Source organism: Eupeodes corollae, chromosome 2 (genome assembly GCF_945859685.1).
Source record: "Eupeodes corollae chromosome 2, idEupCoro1.1, whole genome shotgun sequence".
NCBI classification, from domain to species: domain Eukaryota; kingdom Metazoa; phylum Arthropoda; class Insecta; order Diptera; family Syrphidae; genus Eupeodes; species Eupeodes corollae.
The window spans coordinates 47,029,492-47,046,225 of record NC_079148.1 but is presented as its reverse complement, the minus strand read 5'-3'; the positions used below and the strand labels follow the sequence as shown (position 1 = coordinate 47,046,225).

At 40.3% G+C, this 16,734-nt stretch overlaps 1 protein-coding gene across 1 annotated transcript in view; it reads right to left on the bottom strand.

Annotated features, from left to right (window-relative positions):
• Positions 1-1,743: 1,743 nt before the first annotated feature.
• Positions 1,744-16,734, bottom strand: part of LOC129944899 (mucin-2-like) — a 33,597-nt gene continuing 18,606 nt past the window's right edge. Inside the window, exons 11-19 of the mRNA XM_056054561.1 lie at positions 9,703-10,173; positions 8,541-9,438; positions 8,207-8,357; positions 7,856-8,136; positions 7,595-7,713; positions 5,813-7,551; positions 4,282-5,551; positions 3,781-4,050; positions 1,744-3,660 (exon numbers count right to left, since the gene is read on the bottom strand). Of these exons, the coding sequence (XP_055910536.1) occupies positions 1,997-3,660; positions 3,781-4,050; positions 4,282-5,551; positions 5,813-7,551; positions 7,595-7,713; positions 7,856-8,136; positions 8,207-8,357; positions 8,541-9,438; positions 9,703-10,173 (6,863 nt within the window). The 3' untranslated portion in view covers positions 1,744-1,996. The remainder of the gene's footprint in view (positions 3,661-3,780; positions 4,051-4,281; positions 5,552-5,812; positions 7,552-7,594; positions 7,714-7,855; positions 8,137-8,206; positions 8,358-8,540; positions 9,439-9,702; positions 10,174-16,734) is intronic.

The window sequence follows — 16,734 nt, the reverse complement described above, 5'->3', positions numbered from 1 at the left end:
CTTTCAAAATTAATTTAAAATTTAAAAATTTGTAAATAAATATTCTGAAAAAGAAACACTGAATTTAAGCAATAAATTACTTATTACAGTTTCAAGGAAATCGCATATTCTCTTGTGAAACTGTCAAAACATTAATAAACATGTAACAATCGTCAAGACATTTTAAGGAAATAATTGGATGTGGAAGTTCTTCGGTGATTTTTTAAGAGCTTGAGAACTTTTTTTTAAAAAAAAAACGCATAAAATTTGCAAAATCACATCGATTCTTTATTTGAAACGTTAGATTGGTCCATGACATTTACTTTTTGAAGATAATTTCATTTAAATGTTGACCGCGGCTGCGTCTTAGGTGGTCCATTCGGAAAGTCCAATTTTGGGTAACTTTTTCGAGCATTTCGGCCGGAATAGCCCGAATTTCTTCGGAAATGTTGTCTTCCAAAGCTGGAATAGTTGCTGGCTTATTTGTGTAGACTTTAGACTTGACGTAGCCCTACAAAAAATAGTCTAAAGGCGTCAAATCGCATGATCTTGGTGGCCAACTTACCGGTCCATTCCTTGAGATGAATTGTTCTCCGAAGTTTTTCCTCAAAATGGCCATAGAATCGCGAGCTGTGTGGCATGTAGCTTCATCTTGTTGAAACCACATGTCAACCAAGTTCAGTTCTTCCATTTTTGGCAACAAAAAGTTTGTTAGCACTGAACGATAGCGATCGCCATTCACCGTAACGTTGCGTCCAACAGCATCTTTGAAAAAATACGGTCCAATGATTCCACCAGCGTACAAACCACACCAAACAGTGCATTTTTCGGGATGCATGGGCAGTTCTTGAACGGCTTCTGGTTGCTCTTCACTCCAAATGCGGCAATTTTGCTTATTTACGTAGCCATTCAACCAGAAATGAGCCTCATCGCTGAACAAAATTTGTCGATAAAAAAGCGGATTTTCTGCCAACTTTTCTAGGGCCCATTCACTGAAAATTCGACGTTGTGGCAGATCGTTCGGCTTCAGTTCTTGCACGAGCTGTATTTTATACGGTTTTACACCAAGATCTTTGCGTAAAATCTTCCATGTGGTCGAATAACACAAACCCAATTGCTGCGAACGGCGACGAATCGACATTTCACGGTCTTCAGCAACACTCTCAGAAACAGACGCAATATTCTCTTCTGTACGCACTGTACGCATTCGTGTGGTTGGTTTAATGTCCAATAAAGTAAACTGAGTGCGAAACTTGGTCACAATCGCATTAATTGTTTGCTCACTTGGTCGATTATGTAGACCATAAATCGGACGTAAAGCGCGAAACACATTTCGAACCGAACACTGATTTTGGTAATAAAATTCAATGATTTGCAAGCGTTGCTCGTTAGTAAGTCTTTTCATGATGAAATGTCAAAGCATACTGAGCATTTTTCTCTTTGACACCATGTCTGAAATCCCGCGTGATCTGTCAAATACTAATGCATGAAAATCCTAACCTCAAAAAAATCACCCTTTATAAGTGCCAAGGTCAAGTGTTGAGCATTCCTTTGGTACGTGAGTTACATGAAGACTTTATATTTTTCTCGAAGATAGGGATAACCAGCCTTTCAGCTCGCGTTGTCTTGTTTGCCAGTTCCTTGAAGATGGAGTATTCAGCTGCTTTATGCTTCAGTTAAGGCTGATATGTTTAGACAGGGCCAAGTCAGTCTTTTTATTAACAATTTAAAAATATTTAAACAGAAAAGGTTATTATTGGTACCTTAATTTATTTAAGAAATTCAAAATACATATACTTAATTGATAATTTCTATATACCTAGCCTAAATACATTAAAATTATTCATTTGATGATTAAATCTTAATCTAGACCTATCTATAAAAGAAAAATGTCAGCTTGTTCTTGCAGTTAAAGTTGTAATAATCCTGATTTTTCATTTGTAGATGTTTTCGCTGTTGTCGTGTCTGTTGTACTTGTAGTTGAGGATTTGATTATTTTAGTGCACGTGTCAAAGAATTAGCCTAAACCTAAACCAATATCTATTAGAGAACCACCTGGTGACGTTGTAGAAGTAGTTGAAGGTGTAGTACTTGTGGTTGTAGTTGAAGCTTCTGTTGAAGTTGATGACTGAGTTGTTGAAGCTTCCGTTGTTGATGAAGTTGTTGAAGGTGTGGCTGTAGATGCAGTTGTTGCCGCTTCCGTTGTAGTTGGAGCTTCAGTTGGTGAAGAAGTTGTTGATGCCTCCGTTGTAGAAGTTGTTGTTGAAGCAGTTGTCGTTGATCCGGAACCTAAACCTATATCAACGTCTATAAGCCCTCCACTATCTGTTGTTGTTGTTGTTGTTGCAGCCGTTGTAGTTGTCGTTGTTGTAGTGGGTTCAGTAGTGGTTGTTGTTGTAGTTGTGGGGGTTGTTGTTGTGGCTTCGGTAGTAGTAGTTGTTGTTGTAGGTGTCGTTGTTGTAGTAGCTTCAGTACTTGTTGTGGTTGTAGCGGGGGTAGTTGTTGTTGTTGCCTCCGTCGTAGTTGTGGTAGTTGTTTGTGTTGTCGCTTCCGTTGTCGTAGTAGTTGTTGTGGGTGTCGTTGTAGTTGTTGCTTCCGTTGTAGTTGTGGTGGTTGTTGGTGTTGTCGGTTCCGTTGTAGTTGTGGTGGTTGTTGGTGTTGTTGGATCGGTTGTAGTTGTGGTAGTTGTTGGTGTTGTCGCTTCTGTTGTAGTTGTGGTTGTTGTTGGTGTTGTTGGTGTTGTTGCCTCGGTTGTAGTTGTGGAAGTTGTTGGTGTTGTCGCTTCTGTTGTGGTTGTGGTTGTTGTTGGTGTTGTCGCTTCCGTTGTAGTTGTTGGTGTTGTCGCTTCGGTTGTAGTTGTGGTAGTTGTTGGTGTTGTCGCTTCTGTTGTAGTTGTGGTGGTTGTTGGTGTTGTTGTTGTTGTCGCTTCAGTTGTGGTTGTGGTAGTTGTTGGTGTTGTCGCTTCGGTTGTAGTTGTAGTTGTTGGTGTTGTTGATGTCGTTGTTGTTGTGGGTGTTGTTGTTGTAGTAGCTTCAGTAGTTGTTGTGGTTGTAGCGGGGGTAGTTGTTGCCTCCGTTGCAGAAGTTGTTGTTGAAGCAGTTGTCGTTGATCCGGAACCTAAACCTATATCAACGTCTATAAGCCCTCCACTATCTGTTGTTGTTGTTGTTGTTGTTGCAGCCGTTGTAGTTGTCGTTGTTGTAGTGGGTTCAGTAGTGGTTGTTGTTGTAGTTGTGGGGGTTGTTGTTGTGGCTTCGGTAGTAGTAGTTGTTGTTGTAGGTGTCGTTGTTGTAGTAGCTTCAGTACTTGTTGTGGTTGTAGCGGGGGTAGTTGTTGTTGTTGCCTCCGTCGTAGTTGTGGTAGTTGTTGGTGTTGTCGCTTCCGTTGTCGTAGTAGTTGTTGTGGGTGTTGTTGTTGTTGTCGCTTCAGTTGTGGTTGTGGTAGTTGTTGGTGTTGTCGCTTCTGTTGTAGTTGTGGTGGTTGTTGGTGTTGTTGCCTCGGTTGTAGTTGTGGTACTTGTTGGTGTTGTCGCTTCTGTTGTAGTTGTGGTTGTTGTTGGTGTTGTTGTTGTTGTCGCTTCAGTTGTGGTTGTGGTAGTTGTTGGTGTTGTTGCTTCGGTTGTAGTTGTAGTTGTTGGTGTTGTTGATGTCGTTGTTGTTGTGGGTGTTGTTGTTGTAGTAGCTTCAGTAGTTGTTGTGGTTGTAGCGGGGGTAGTTGTTGCCTCCGTTGCAGAAGTTGTTGTTGAAGCAGTTGTCGTTGATCCGGAACCTAAACCTATATCAACGTCTATAAGCCCTCCACTATCTGTTGTTGTTGTTGTTGTTGCAGCCGTTGTAGTTGTCGTTGTTGTAGTGGGTTCAGTAGTGGTTGTTGTTGTAGTTGTGGGGGTTGTTGTTGTGGCTTCGGTAGTAGTAGTTGTTGTTGTAGGTGTCGTTGTTGTAGTAGCTTCAGTACTTGTTGTGGTTGTAGCGGGGGTAGTTGTTGTTGTTGCCTCCGTCGTAGTTGTGGAAGTTGTTGGTGTTGTCGCTTCCGTTGTCGTAGTAGTTGTTGTGGGTGTAGTTGTTGTTGTCGCTTCAGTTGTGGTTGTGGTAGTTGTTGGTGTTGTCGCTTCGGTTGTAGATGTAGTTGTTGGTGTTGTTGATGTAGTTGTTGTTGTGGGTGTTGTTGTTGTAGTAGCTTCAGTAGTTGTTGTGGTTGTAGCGGGGGTAGTTGTTGTTGTTGCCTCCGTTGTAGAAGTTGTTGTTGAAGCAGTTGTCGTTGATCCGGAACCTAAACCTATATCAACGTCTATAAGTCCTCCACTATCTGTTGTTGTAGTTGTTGCAGCCGTTGTAGTAGTCGTTGTTGTAGTGGGTTCAGTAGTGGTTGTTGTTGTAGTTGTGGGGGTTGTTGTTGTTGTGGCTTCAGTCGTAGTAGTTGTTGTTGTTGGTGTCGTTGTTGTAGTGGCCTCAGTGGTGGTTGTTGTGGGGATGGTTGTTGTGGCTTCAGTTGTAGTAGTTGTTGTTGTAGGTGTCGTTGTTGTAGTAGCTTCAGTAGTTGTTGTGGTTGGAGCGAGTGTAGTTGTTGTTGTTGCCTCCGTTGTAGAAGTCGTTGTTGAAGGAGTTGTCGTTGATCCGGAACCTATACCTATATCAACGTCTATAAGCCCTCCACCATCTGTTGTTGTTGTAGTTGCAGCCGTTGTAGTAGTCGTTGTTGTAGTGGGTTCAGTAGTGGTTGTTGTTGTAGTTGTGGGGGTGGTTGTTGTTGTGGCTTCAGTCGTAGTAGTTGTTGTTGTAGGTGTCGTTGTTGTAGTAGCTTCAGTAGTTGTTGAGGTTGTAGCGGGGGTAGTTGTTGTTGTTGCCTCCGTTGTAGAAGTCGTTGTTGAAGGAGTTGTCGTTGATCCGGAACCTATACCTATATCAACGTCTATAAGCCCTCCACCATCTGTTGTTGTTGTTGTTGTTGCAGCCGTTGTCGTAGTAGTTGTTGTAGGTGTAGTTGTTGTTGTCGCTTCAGTTGTAGTTGTGGTAGTTGTTGGTGTTGTCGCTTCGATTGTCGTAGTAGTTGTTGTGGGTGTAGTTGTTGTTGTCGCTTCAGTTGTGGTTGTGGTAGTTGTTGGTGTTGTTGCTTCTGTAGTTGTAGTTGTTGTGGTGGGTGTCGTTGTAGTTGTTGCTTCCGTTGTAGTTGTTGTTGTTGTGGCTTCTGTAGTTGTAGTTGTTGTGGTGGGTGTAGTTGTTGTAGTCGCTTCAGTTGTGGTTGGGGTGGTTGTTGCTTCGGTTGTAGTTGTGGTGGTTGTGGGTGTTGTCGCTTCCGTTGTAGTTGTGGTAGTTGTTGGTGTTGTCGCTTCTGTTGTAGTTGTGGTGGTTGTTGGTGTTGTTGCCTCGGTTGTAGTTGTGGTAGTTGTTGGTGTTGTCGCTTCTGTTGTAGTTGTGGTGGTTGTTGGTGTTGTTGGCTCGGTTGTAATTGTGGTAGTTGTTGGTGTTGTCGCTTCTGTTGTAGTTGTGGTGGTTGTTGGTGTTGTTGCCTCGGTTGTAGTTGTGGAAGTTGTTGGTGTTGTCGCTTCTGTTGTAGTTGTGGTTGGTGTTGTTGCCTCGGTTGTAGTTGTGGTACTTGTAGGTGTTGTCGCTTCTGTTGTAGTTGTGGTGGTTGTTGGTGTTGTTGGTTCCGTTGTAGTTGTTGGTGTTGTTGATGTCGTTGTTGTTGTCGCTTCAGTTGTAGTTGTGGAAGTTGTTGGTGTTGTCGCTTCTGTTGTAGTTGTGGTTGTTGTTGGTGTTGTTGCCTCGGTTGAAGTTGTGGAAGTTGTTGGTGTTGTTGCCTCGGTTGTAGTTGTTGTAGTTGTTGGTGTTGTCGCTTCTGTTGTAGTTGTGGTGGTTGTTGGTGTTGTCGGTTCGGTTGTAGTTGTTGGTGTTGTTGCCTCCGTTGTTGTTGTGGGTGTCGTTGTAGTTGTTGCTTCCGTCGTAGTTGTGGTAGTTGTTGGTGTTGTCGCTTCTGTTGTAGTTGTGGTGGTTGTTGGTGTTGTTGCCTCGGTTGTAGTTGGGGAAGTTGTTGGTGTTGTCGCTGCTGTTGTAGTTATGGTGGTTGTTGGTGTTGTTGCCTCGGTTGTAGTTGTGGAAGTTGTTGGTGTTGTCGCTTCTGTTGTAGTTGTGGTTGTTGTTGGTGTTGTAGCTTCCATTGTTGTTGTGGGTGTCGTTGGTGTTGTTGCTTCCGTCGTAGTTGTGGTAGTTGTTGGTGTTGTCGCTTCTGTTGTAGTTGTGGTGGTTGTTGGTGTTGTTGCCTCGGTTGTAGTTGGGGAAGTTGTTGGTGTTGTCGCTTCTGTTGTAGTTATGGTGGTTGTTGGTGTTGTTGCCTCGGTTGTAGTTGTGGAAGTTGTTGGTGTTGTCGCTTCTGTTGTAGTTGTGGTGGTTGTTGGTGTTGTCGCTTCAGTTGTCGTAGTAGTTGTTGTCGCTTCAGTTGTGGTTGTGGTAGTTGTAGGTGTTGTGGCGGGTGTCGTTGTAGTTGTTGCTTCCGTTGTAGTTGTTGGTGTTGTGGCTTCTGTAGTTGTAGTTGTTGTGGTGGGTGTCGTTGTAGTTGTTGCTTCCGTTGTAGTTGTGGTAGTTGTTGGTGTTGTTGCTTCTGTAGTTGTAGTTGTTGTGGCGGGTGTCGTTGTAGTTGTTGCTTCCGTTGTAGTTGTTGGTGTTGTGGCTTCTGTAGTTGTAGTTGTTGTGGTGGGTGTCGTTGTAGTTGTTGCTTCCGTTGTAGTTGTGGTAGTTGTTGGTGTTGTTGCTTCTGTAGTTGTAGTTGTTGTGGTGGGTGTAGTTATTGTTGTCGCTTCAGTTGTGGTTGTGGTGGTTGTTGGTGTTGTTGCTTCTGTAGTTGTAGTTGTTGTTGTGGGTGTCGTTGTAGTTGTTGCTTCCGTTGTAGTTGTTGATGTTGTGGCTTCTGTAGTTGTAGTTGTTGTGGTGGGTGTCGTTGTAGTTGTTGCTTCCGTTGTAGTTGTGGTAGTTGTTGGTGTTGTCGCTTCTGTTGTAGTTGTGGTTGTTGTTGGTGTTGTCGCTTCAGTTGTCGTAGTAGTTGTTGTCGCTTCAGTTGTGGTTGTGGTAGTTGTAGGTGTTGTTGCTTCTGTCGTTGTAGTTGTTGCTCCTGTTGTGGTGGTTGGTGTTGTTGCTTCCGTAGTTGTAGTTGTTGTGGCGGGTGTCGTTGTAGTTGTTGCTTCCGTTGTAGTTGTTGGTGTTGTGGCTTCTGTAGTTGTAGTTGTTGTGGTGGGTTTCGTTGTAGTTGTTGCTTCCATCGTAGTTGTGGTTGTTGTTGGTGTTGTCGCATCCGTTGTCGTAGTAGTTGTTGTTGCTGCTTCCGTCGTAGTTGTGGTAGTTGTTGGTGTTGTCGCTTCCGATGTAGTTGTTGGAGTTGTTGATGTCGTTGTTGTTGTCGTTTCAGTTGTGGTTGTGGTAGTTGTTGGTGTTGTTGCTTCCGTTGTTGTTGTGGGTGTCGTTGTAGTTGTTGCTTCCGACGTAGTGGTTGGTGTTGTTGCTTCCGTAGTTGTAGTAGTTGTTGTGGGTGTATTTGTTGTTGTCGCTTCAGTTGTGGTTGTGGTGGTTGTTGGTGTTGTTGCTTCTGTAGTTGTAGTTGTTGTTGTGGGTGTAGTTGTAGTTGTTGCTTCCGTTGTGGTTGTGGTAGTGGTTGGTGTTGTTGCTTCCGTAGTTGTAGTGGTTGTGGTGGGTGTCGTTGTAGTGGTTGCTTCCGTCGTAGTTGTGGTAGTTGTTGGTGTTGTCGGTTCTGTTGTTGTTGTGGGTGTTGTTGTTGTTGTAGCTTCCGTTGTAGTTGTGGTAGTTGTTGGTGTTGTCGGTTCTGTTGTTGTTGTGGGTGTTGTTGTTGTTGTAGCTTCCGTTGTAGTTGTGGTGGTTGTTGGTGTTGTTGCCTCTGTTGTAGTTGTGGTAGTTGTTGGTGTTGTTGCTTCCGTAGTTGTAGTAGTTGTTGTGGGTGTATTTGTTGTTGTCGCTTCAGTTGTGGTTGTGGTGGTTGTTGGTGTTGTTGCTTCTGTAGTTGTAGTTGTTGTTGTGGGTGTCGTTGTAGTTGTTGCTTGCGTTGTTGTTGTGGTAGTTGTTGGTGTTGTGGCTTCTGTAGTTGTAGTTGTTGTGGTCGGTGTCGTTGTAGTTGTTGCTTCTGTCGTAGTTGTGGTAGTTGTTGGTGTTGTCGGTTCTGTTGTTGTTGTGGGTGTTGTTGTTGTTGTAGCTTCCGTTGTAGTTGTGGTGGTTGTTGGTGTTGTTGCCTCTGTTGTAGTTGTGGTAGTTGTTGGTGTTGCTGCTTCCGTAGTTGTAGTTGTTGTTGTGGGTGTCGTTGTAGTTGTTGCTTCCGTTGTGGTTGTGGTAGTGGTTGGTGTTGTTGCTTCCGTAGTTGTAGTGGTAGTGGTGGGTGTCGTTGTAGTTGTTGCTTCCGTCGTAGTTGTGGTAGTTGTTGGTGTTGTCGGTTCTGTTGTTGTTGTGGGTGTTGTTGTTGTTGTAGCTTTCGTTGTAGTTGTGGTGGTTGTTGGTGTTGTTGCCTCTGTTGTAGTTGTGGTGGTTGTTGTTGTTGTCGGTTCGGTTGTAGTTGTTGGTGGTGTTGATGTCGTTGTTGTTGTCGCTTCAGTTGTGGTTGTGGTAGTTGTTGGTGTTGTTGCTTCCGTTGTTGTTGTGGGTGTCGTTGTAGTTGTTGCTTCCGTCGTAGTTGTGGTAGTGGTTGGTGTTGTCGCTTCCGTTGTCGTAGTAGTTGTTGTGGGTGTAGTTGTTGTTGTCGCTTCAGTTGTGGTTGTGGTAGTTGTTGGTGTTGTTGCTTCTGTAGTTGTAGTTGTTGTGGTGGGTGTCGTTGTAGTTGTTGCTTCCGTTGTAGTTGTTGTTGTTGTCGCTTCTGTAGTTGTAGTTGTTGTGGTGGGTGTAGTTGTTGTAGTCGCTTCAGTTGTGGTTGGGGTGGTTGTTGGTGTTGTTGCTTCGGTTGTAGTTGTGGTGGTTGTGGGTGTTGTCGTTTCCGTTGTAGTTGGGGTAGTTGTTGGTGTTGTCGCTTCAGTTGTAGTGGGGGTAGTTGTTGGTGTTGTTGATGTCGCTGTTGTTGTGGGTGTTGTTGTTGTTGTAGCTTCCGTTGTAGTTGTGGTGGTTGTTGGTGTTGTCGCTTCTGTTGTCGTAGTAGTTGTTGTGGGTGTAGTTGTTGTTGTCGCTTCAGTTGTGGTTGTGGTAGTTGTTGGTGTTGTTGCTTCTGTAGTTGTAGTTGTTGTTGTGGGTGTCGTTGTAGTTGTTGCTTCCGTTGTGGTTGTGGTAGTGGTTGGTGTTGTTGCTTCCGTAGTTGTAGTGGTTGTGGTGGGTGTCGTTGTAGTTGTTGCTTCCGTTGTAGTTGTGGTAGTTGTTGGTATTGTGGCTTCTGTAGTTGTAGTTGTTGTGGTGGGTGTAGTTGTTGTTGTCGCTTCAGTTGTGGTTGTGGTGGTTGTTGGTGTTGTTGCTTCGGTTGTAGTTGTGGTGGTTGTGGGTGTTGTCGCTTCCGTTGTAGTTGGGGTAGTTGTTGTTGTTGTTGATGTCGTTGTTGTTGTCGGTGTTGTTGTTGTTGTAGCTTCCGTTGTAGTTGTGGTGGTTGTTGGTGTTGTTGCTTCCGTTGTAGTTGTTGGTGTTGTCGCTTGCGTTGTAGTTGTGGTAGTTGTTGGTGTTGTTGTTGTTGTGGGTTTTGTTGTCGTTGATGGTGCAGGTCTTCCTGGTTGCCCTTCGAAGCCCTTTAACCCTATAGGTCCAGGAGATCCAACATCACCTCTTTGGCCTCTCCTGCCTTGGCTTCCTCTTTTTCCTCTTTGGCCCGTAGCACCCATTGTGCCTCTTTGCCCTTGAGACCCCCTGTTCCCTTTTTGTCCTTGAGGTCCTTTTATTCCTGTATCTCCCTTGCGACCTTTCATTCCTTTTTCACCGTTATCACCAATTATTCCATCAAATCCTTTTAATCCTTTCTGTCCTGGCTTCCCTGTTAATCCAGGGGCACCCGTAGGCCCCGTTGGACCTGGTAGACCCGGTATACATATGCATTTTTTTTCTGGCTGATAATAGGGTTTTATATCAGCAGGTGGATTCTTATGGTTGGGATAGTATTGTTGAATATAAGGTCGAATTTCACTTGGCGTTTTCCATATTATTTGTGATATCGGTCTTTTAGTTGCAGCTGGTTTTTTTTTAAATATCCCAAATGTTTTGCCTTCTCGTTGTGCAGAAGCGCAAAACAGAGTCAAGACTAAAATTAAATACAGACAAAATACAAAATTGAATTGTCTACTGCTTTTCTCAAAATAATTTATTTGAAAATCTTACCTAAAATAATCAGACCGATCAGGTTCTTCATCTTATTACTTCTGCGCGCGAAGTGCCTGAATTCTTCTTTTATATTAATGTATTGAGTTTTTTTTCTATTTCAATCATGCAAATACAAACTTTTCTATCAAACTAATGACGCCAAACACCAAGAATCTTAAATAAGTATTTCTTTGCTTAATTATTACTACTAACGGTTGTTTTTATAATCAATTGCCCTAAAAAATGCTTAAAATAAAGCTGGATTCTTGCTCGCAAAACTGACCTGATTTATATTAAATTATGCTATTTTGTTACACTCTTATGTGTTTTATATGCGGATTTTTTGAACTGGTTACTCTTATTACTAGGCTTAGAAATTCTTTAGTATTGGCCCTAATTAAAGACTTTGTTTAACTTTTTTTTTCATTTTGATACAAAGCAACGGGGAGGTTTGTATGATTTGAAATTATGCAAATAGTACATATAGCTACTTTTGTATCTTAGGTTATGACTTTTGAATCTCATAATCATGAAGTTTTAAGAATCATCATTGCTTTTAATGTTTTAATGTGTGTAGTAGGTACTTAATCTTAATCTCGTTTATAGTCTTGAGTTTCGACATTGATCACTGCAAACTTTCAAGGCCGACAAAAAGTAACTCCTCTGATTTCGCAAAAAAAAGAAGAAAATCTAGGATTAGTAGTCCAAGATTTTTTAAGTGTTTTATTACACAAATGTAAAGAGATTTGAAGCAGGTTTAATTTGACAATGAGATTCACAATCTACATGGGATTTCATTTGTTCGTTTAAGGTGTAGGGGAGACAAAAAGCTCCTAAGTTCGATTCCGTTTCACATAGATTTAATTTGGGCTATCTATAACGATAAAGCACAAACTACACAATTTTAAATCCATCTGTATGGTAAATCTTCGATATTCAAAAACGATAAAATGTAAATTCCAATGAATCGTGATCAAGTGATCGCTGAAATAATAGTATAAAAAGAAGCTTGGCCTCTAATTCATATCAGAGGTACTTTCTTCCTCGATGTTGATAACTTGAGCGGTAGAAGAATCTATTTATAAAGAAAAATATTCTTTTTTTTTTAAATTACTTATCGGCTTCTGGTGTTTCAATTAAATGATTTGATTAAAAAACACATTAAACTCGGTCGAAAAAAAAGATCCTACAGCAAGGTTCCATCGATTAATTGAATGCAAAAAAACTGCAAAATTTTACTATTTTTGGCAAAATCAAATCTCCAACATTTAACTTTTAAGTATTCAGTGAAAGTGTACAATTGGATAAGGAAAAGCGAATCAGAAAAATTACAAAAATGTCAAAGATTAGTATCACAAGTCAAAAGATTTTATGTATCGTGATCAAAGTTTACCAATAGTGGCTCATTTCGCTCGACGAATCTTACACCCGTAATATTTTTGTTCCCTAGAATCTTAAATGTCCTGAATTCAAATCTATTCTTGAAATTTTTCTGCTACGTCATTTTTATTTAATGTACCATATAAAAATGCTAAAGACTGCCAAAAACGGGTTTTTTAATAAATTGTACGATGAGTTTGTAAAGTTTAAATCCTAATCTTCTAAACAAAGATTTAATTATTTTAGCATCTAACTTAGTTTGCGAACCGTTTTGCGTTCTTCTGTTAAGTAACGTCTTAGCACAAATAATCATATACAGACGTCTCACGCCATGGACAAAATTGACCTATGAAACTGAAAAGGCTATATTTTAAGAGCTTTAAACAAAAAGAAAACACTTACGAAAATATTTTGTTTCTATGATAATCTATTCTTTTAACCCTCCCATGAGTTTTTGTTTGTTTCAAAAGTAATGGACTCGATAAAGGGAAAGGGATGACGGTTTTGTTTGAAGTGAAGTGCCAACTAAGTTCCGATTTCATTCTTTGCTTCAATTTTTTTTAAACTCACAGATGATAATGTACCTTTGGAATATGAGATTTGTTAGGTAGGTATTTGTACGAACATAATATGTGATATATTTTTAGATTTATTAATTATTAAAATTATTTAGCTCATTTTTTTTTGTCGAATACCTACGCAAACTATAAAACGAATATTATTATTAAAAAAATTTGTCACCTCACATATTTTATGAAGAAACAATGATTTTATCCTCAAAACATTTTTATGCTAATATCATTTATAACATTTTGAGAAAAATCGAATTGACATTTTTTTTTAAACCTAAACCTAAATATTGAGGCTTAAGTAATTTTCGACTAAAATATCTTCTCAAAAATTTGAGATTATGGCTTCAAAGTAATTTTATTTTATAAGAAATATTGTTTTTAACATTCGGTAAAATTTTGAGAAAAAATTGAATTGACAGTTTTATTACAAAAAATAAAAACCTAAGAAAAGCAATGTTATAACTTGGTAAAAATTTAGTTTCGACTGAAATATCTTTTCAAAAATTTAAGATATTACCTTCAATCTAATTTCATTCTAAAAAAAATATTTGTTTCAACAATTAGTAATATTTTTATAAAAATGCAACAAACAGTTTTTTAATAAATAATTTAAATCTACCAAAAATAGTACGCAAAATTTGTTAAAAATGATGATCGGTTTGTTGCTTTAATTTTGTTTTTAAGACACAAAAAGTAAATATAATTAAAATTCCTAGCCCAAATTAGTTAATAAAACCGCTTTAACTTTTATTTCCAAAAGAAATCATTGTATACAAAAAATTTCCTATTTTCCTTAGTGAATAATTCATGATTAAGTTGACCTGAGGCAACACCTCTTCTGCAAACATTTCAAAACCCTTCCTCGCAATCACGTGGTAAATGTCTACAAAATGCGATGGTAGAGAAGTCGAAAAAGTAGGTCCCGCGATTTCGTCCGTGCGTCTGTCTGTCCAAGCTCCTACAGCCTAAACCATTGGGTCGATTGAGTTCAAACTTGGAAGTTAAGATTTTTTAGCAGATTCGCGTTAGGCGTTTTTTAATTTTTTTAAAGATCAAAACTAGCATTTATTTTGTCAAAAAACCAAAATTCGGATTTTCTCAAAAACAGACCGGCATATTCCTTTTAAATTTTCCGTAAAATATTATTTTTTAACTTGGCTTTTTTAGTATAAAAAAACATATTTTTGTATTGCTCCTGAAAGGTACTGCTCATAGAACCGTTTTGTTTTGTTTTTTCATTTTGTCATCACCTATTGAACCGATTTCAATTTGTTTTTTTATGAAGGAGCTTAACAATATTTGACTATCAAAAGTGCAATTTTTTTCCATAATTGAATATCTCAAAAACGGTTCAACATTTTTTTACGAAATTCAAATGTAGAGCGTGTATTAACAATCACTAAACAACTGCATACGAAAATATTTTACGAACAAAATTGATAAATTGTATGTATACAAAATTAATTTAAAAAAAAAACTCTAATGATTTTCAAAAACAAAAACAAAATTTAAATCAAGGGTCTTTTTATTTATAAAATGGCATTTAATTTTTTTGAAGAAAAACATATTTTCAGGTAAAATTTTGAATCTTCAATTAGTTTTTTTTTTAAATTATTTACTTGTATTTAATGTAACCGAAGTACAAGTTTAGGAAACGGGACAGAAACAGAATATGTATTTTCTATTAGAATCACTTGTTCAACATTATACCTATTAGGTATTACGTACAACCTCTACAACTACTGCTTACTTTTCACTTAATAACGCCAATGAACTATTTTTTATTCGTTTTAGACACCTACCTAACTACACAACCAATACTCGATCGCTTTAAAATTTAAACATACATGTTCTGCCTTTTTCTTATCTTCAGATAATTTATTTTTCATCATGGTTCCTCTAATATGAAATTAAAATAAAGCTTACTTACTTACTTAAGGTGGTGCTACAGTCCTGTGAGGACTAGGGCCTCACCCAACAAACTTCTTCGTCGAGCTCGGTCCCTAGCTAGATGTCTCCATATTCGCGCTCCAAGTTGGGTGAGGTCACTTTTACTTGTGCGCGCTACCTGATTAACGGTCTTCCTCTACTGCGCTATCCTGTGGGTGTGGATTCGAAGACTTTCCGGGCCGGAGCATTGGTTCCCATGCGCTCTACGTGACCCTTCTGGCTAAGTCTACGTCGCTGTACAGCCTGTACAGCTCGTTGTTCTATCTTCTCCTACACTCCCTCTCGATGCATTCGGGACCGTAGATATGATAAGCTCATTAAATTCTGATCTTGACAGCATTGTCCAATGGGGAATCAAAAACCGTGTAGAATTTAATGCTTCCAAAACTCAATGCTGTCTCCTGTCGTTAAAGCGTAACCCACCCCCGATGCCGCTATCCATGAGCGGCACTTGCATCCAGGAAACTAATCAACTTTCAGTACTTGGTATGAATATCACAGATCACCTCTTATGGAATGATCACATATTCGATATCGCCAAAAATGCTGCCAGATGCTTAGGATTTCTCCGAAGATGCAAGAAAATTTTCACCCCTTCTGATCTGGCTATAATCTACAAAGCTTTTATCCGTCCAAAGCTTGAATATAATTCTCATATCTGGGCAAAACAAATTTAAATCTCTTGGATAGAATTCAAAAAAGGGCTTTAAAAATGATAGGCGACAGAACTATAATCGAAACATTTACATCGCTAGAACACCGTCGCAATGTTTCATGCCTTTCGTTATTTTATAGATATTTTTACAAACAATGTTCTGTCGAATTAGCCAGTTGCATTCCACCCCTTTAACAATTCAGCCGTAATACTCGCACTTCTAGGAATGCTCATCAGTTTACCCTTGAGCTCAATTTCGGGCGTACTGTTAAGTACAGAGATTCTTTCTTAAATCGCACATCGAGAATGTGGAATGCTTTGGCCAACTCTGTTTTTCCCTCCCATTTTGATGTTCAGAACTTTAAGACCAATGTGCACCGGTATCTCCTCTTAAATCCTTCCCTATTTTCCTAACGCTCGCACTGTGTTTAAATATAAACATATAAAGGGTACTAATAACCCCTTGAGTGCCTGCATATTATAAAAAAAAAAAAAAAAAAATGGTGGGTGTCGATTTTGTGTTCTTGGGTTTTTTCCAGGATCTGCGTAATGTGAATATTTGATCAACTGTGGACTTTCCTGGTCTAAAACCACACTGATAAGGACCTATCAGGTTGTTGAGGATAGGCTTTAGACGTTCACATATTACGGCAGAGAAGATTTTATAGACGATGTTAAGTAGCCTGATTCCTCTAAAGCTGGTGCAGTTTAGAGGGTCTCCTTTTTTCAGGATCGGGCAAACAATACTGGGGTTCCATTCATCGGGCATGCTTTCTTCCGGCCATATCTTACGGATAAGTTGGTGCATGCTCCTAACCAACTTATCTCCAGCTCCTTTAAAGAGCTCGGCATTCAAGCCATCCGCTCCAGCCAGACTTCAGCTTAGATATGGCAATCTTTACTTCGTCTAAGTCGGGAGCACGGGATTTTTGGCTTTCGTCATCTATGTTGAATGGATCATCCTGCATGACAGCGGAATTCAGTTAATCGTCGCCGTTATACAGTCTGCAGAAGTGGTTCTTCCATATCCTCAGCAGTTCGGTTCCACTATGATGTTTCAACTTTCGTCTTTGCAGCCTTTGGTTTTAGGTTTATGTACCTGTAAATTTCGTTTCACCTGTTCATAAAACTTTCGAACTTCATTCCTGCTTTTAAACCTCTCAACATCTTCAACCGCATGCTTCTCATGCCCTCTCTTTTTCCTTCTGAGAAGTCGGCGTTCTTCTCGCCTCTTCTGCTCATAGAGCTCATGAGCAGCTTCGTCCTCTTATGCAGCGCCGCTTTGCGTGTCTGTTGTTTGGCTGCATTTGCCTGCCGACATTCCTCATCAAACCAGGGGATCCTTGTTGGTGGTTGTTTGAAACCCAGCACATCAGAGGCGGCTTCTCTGATTGCATCTTGGCAATGTTGGCACTGGTTTTCGATACATTGTGTTGGCGGCAGAGAACTTCGACAGAGGTGACTTGTAACTCGGTCGGAAAAGGATATGGCGATCTCTGGCGATTGTAGCCGTTCGACGTTGTACCTTCTCCCAGCACCTCCCTGCCTTGGGTCTGGAAATCCGAAGTGCTACCTTGGCTGCAACGAGGTAGTGATCTGAGTCGATGTAAACTCCTCGGAAAGTTCGTACATCCGTGATGCTGGAAGCGCGTCTGGCGTCGATCCCAATATGGTCAATCTGTTTGATTGGTAGATTGATCTGGAGAAGTCCAAGTTCCTTTGTGGATGTTGAGGTGTGGAAAACGCGTATTGGCTACCATGACGTTTCGCCCGCAGCAAAATCTATGAGCCTGAATCCGTTGTCGGAAGTGTTGTCATGCAGGCTGTTCTAGGGCTATTTTAATATCGCAGCTAGTACACTGCTCATATGTTTTGTCTCAGAGCTCGAAAAACATATCTTTGGTGTTGTCATTATTCTCTTCTGTGGGGGCGTGCGCGCATATCA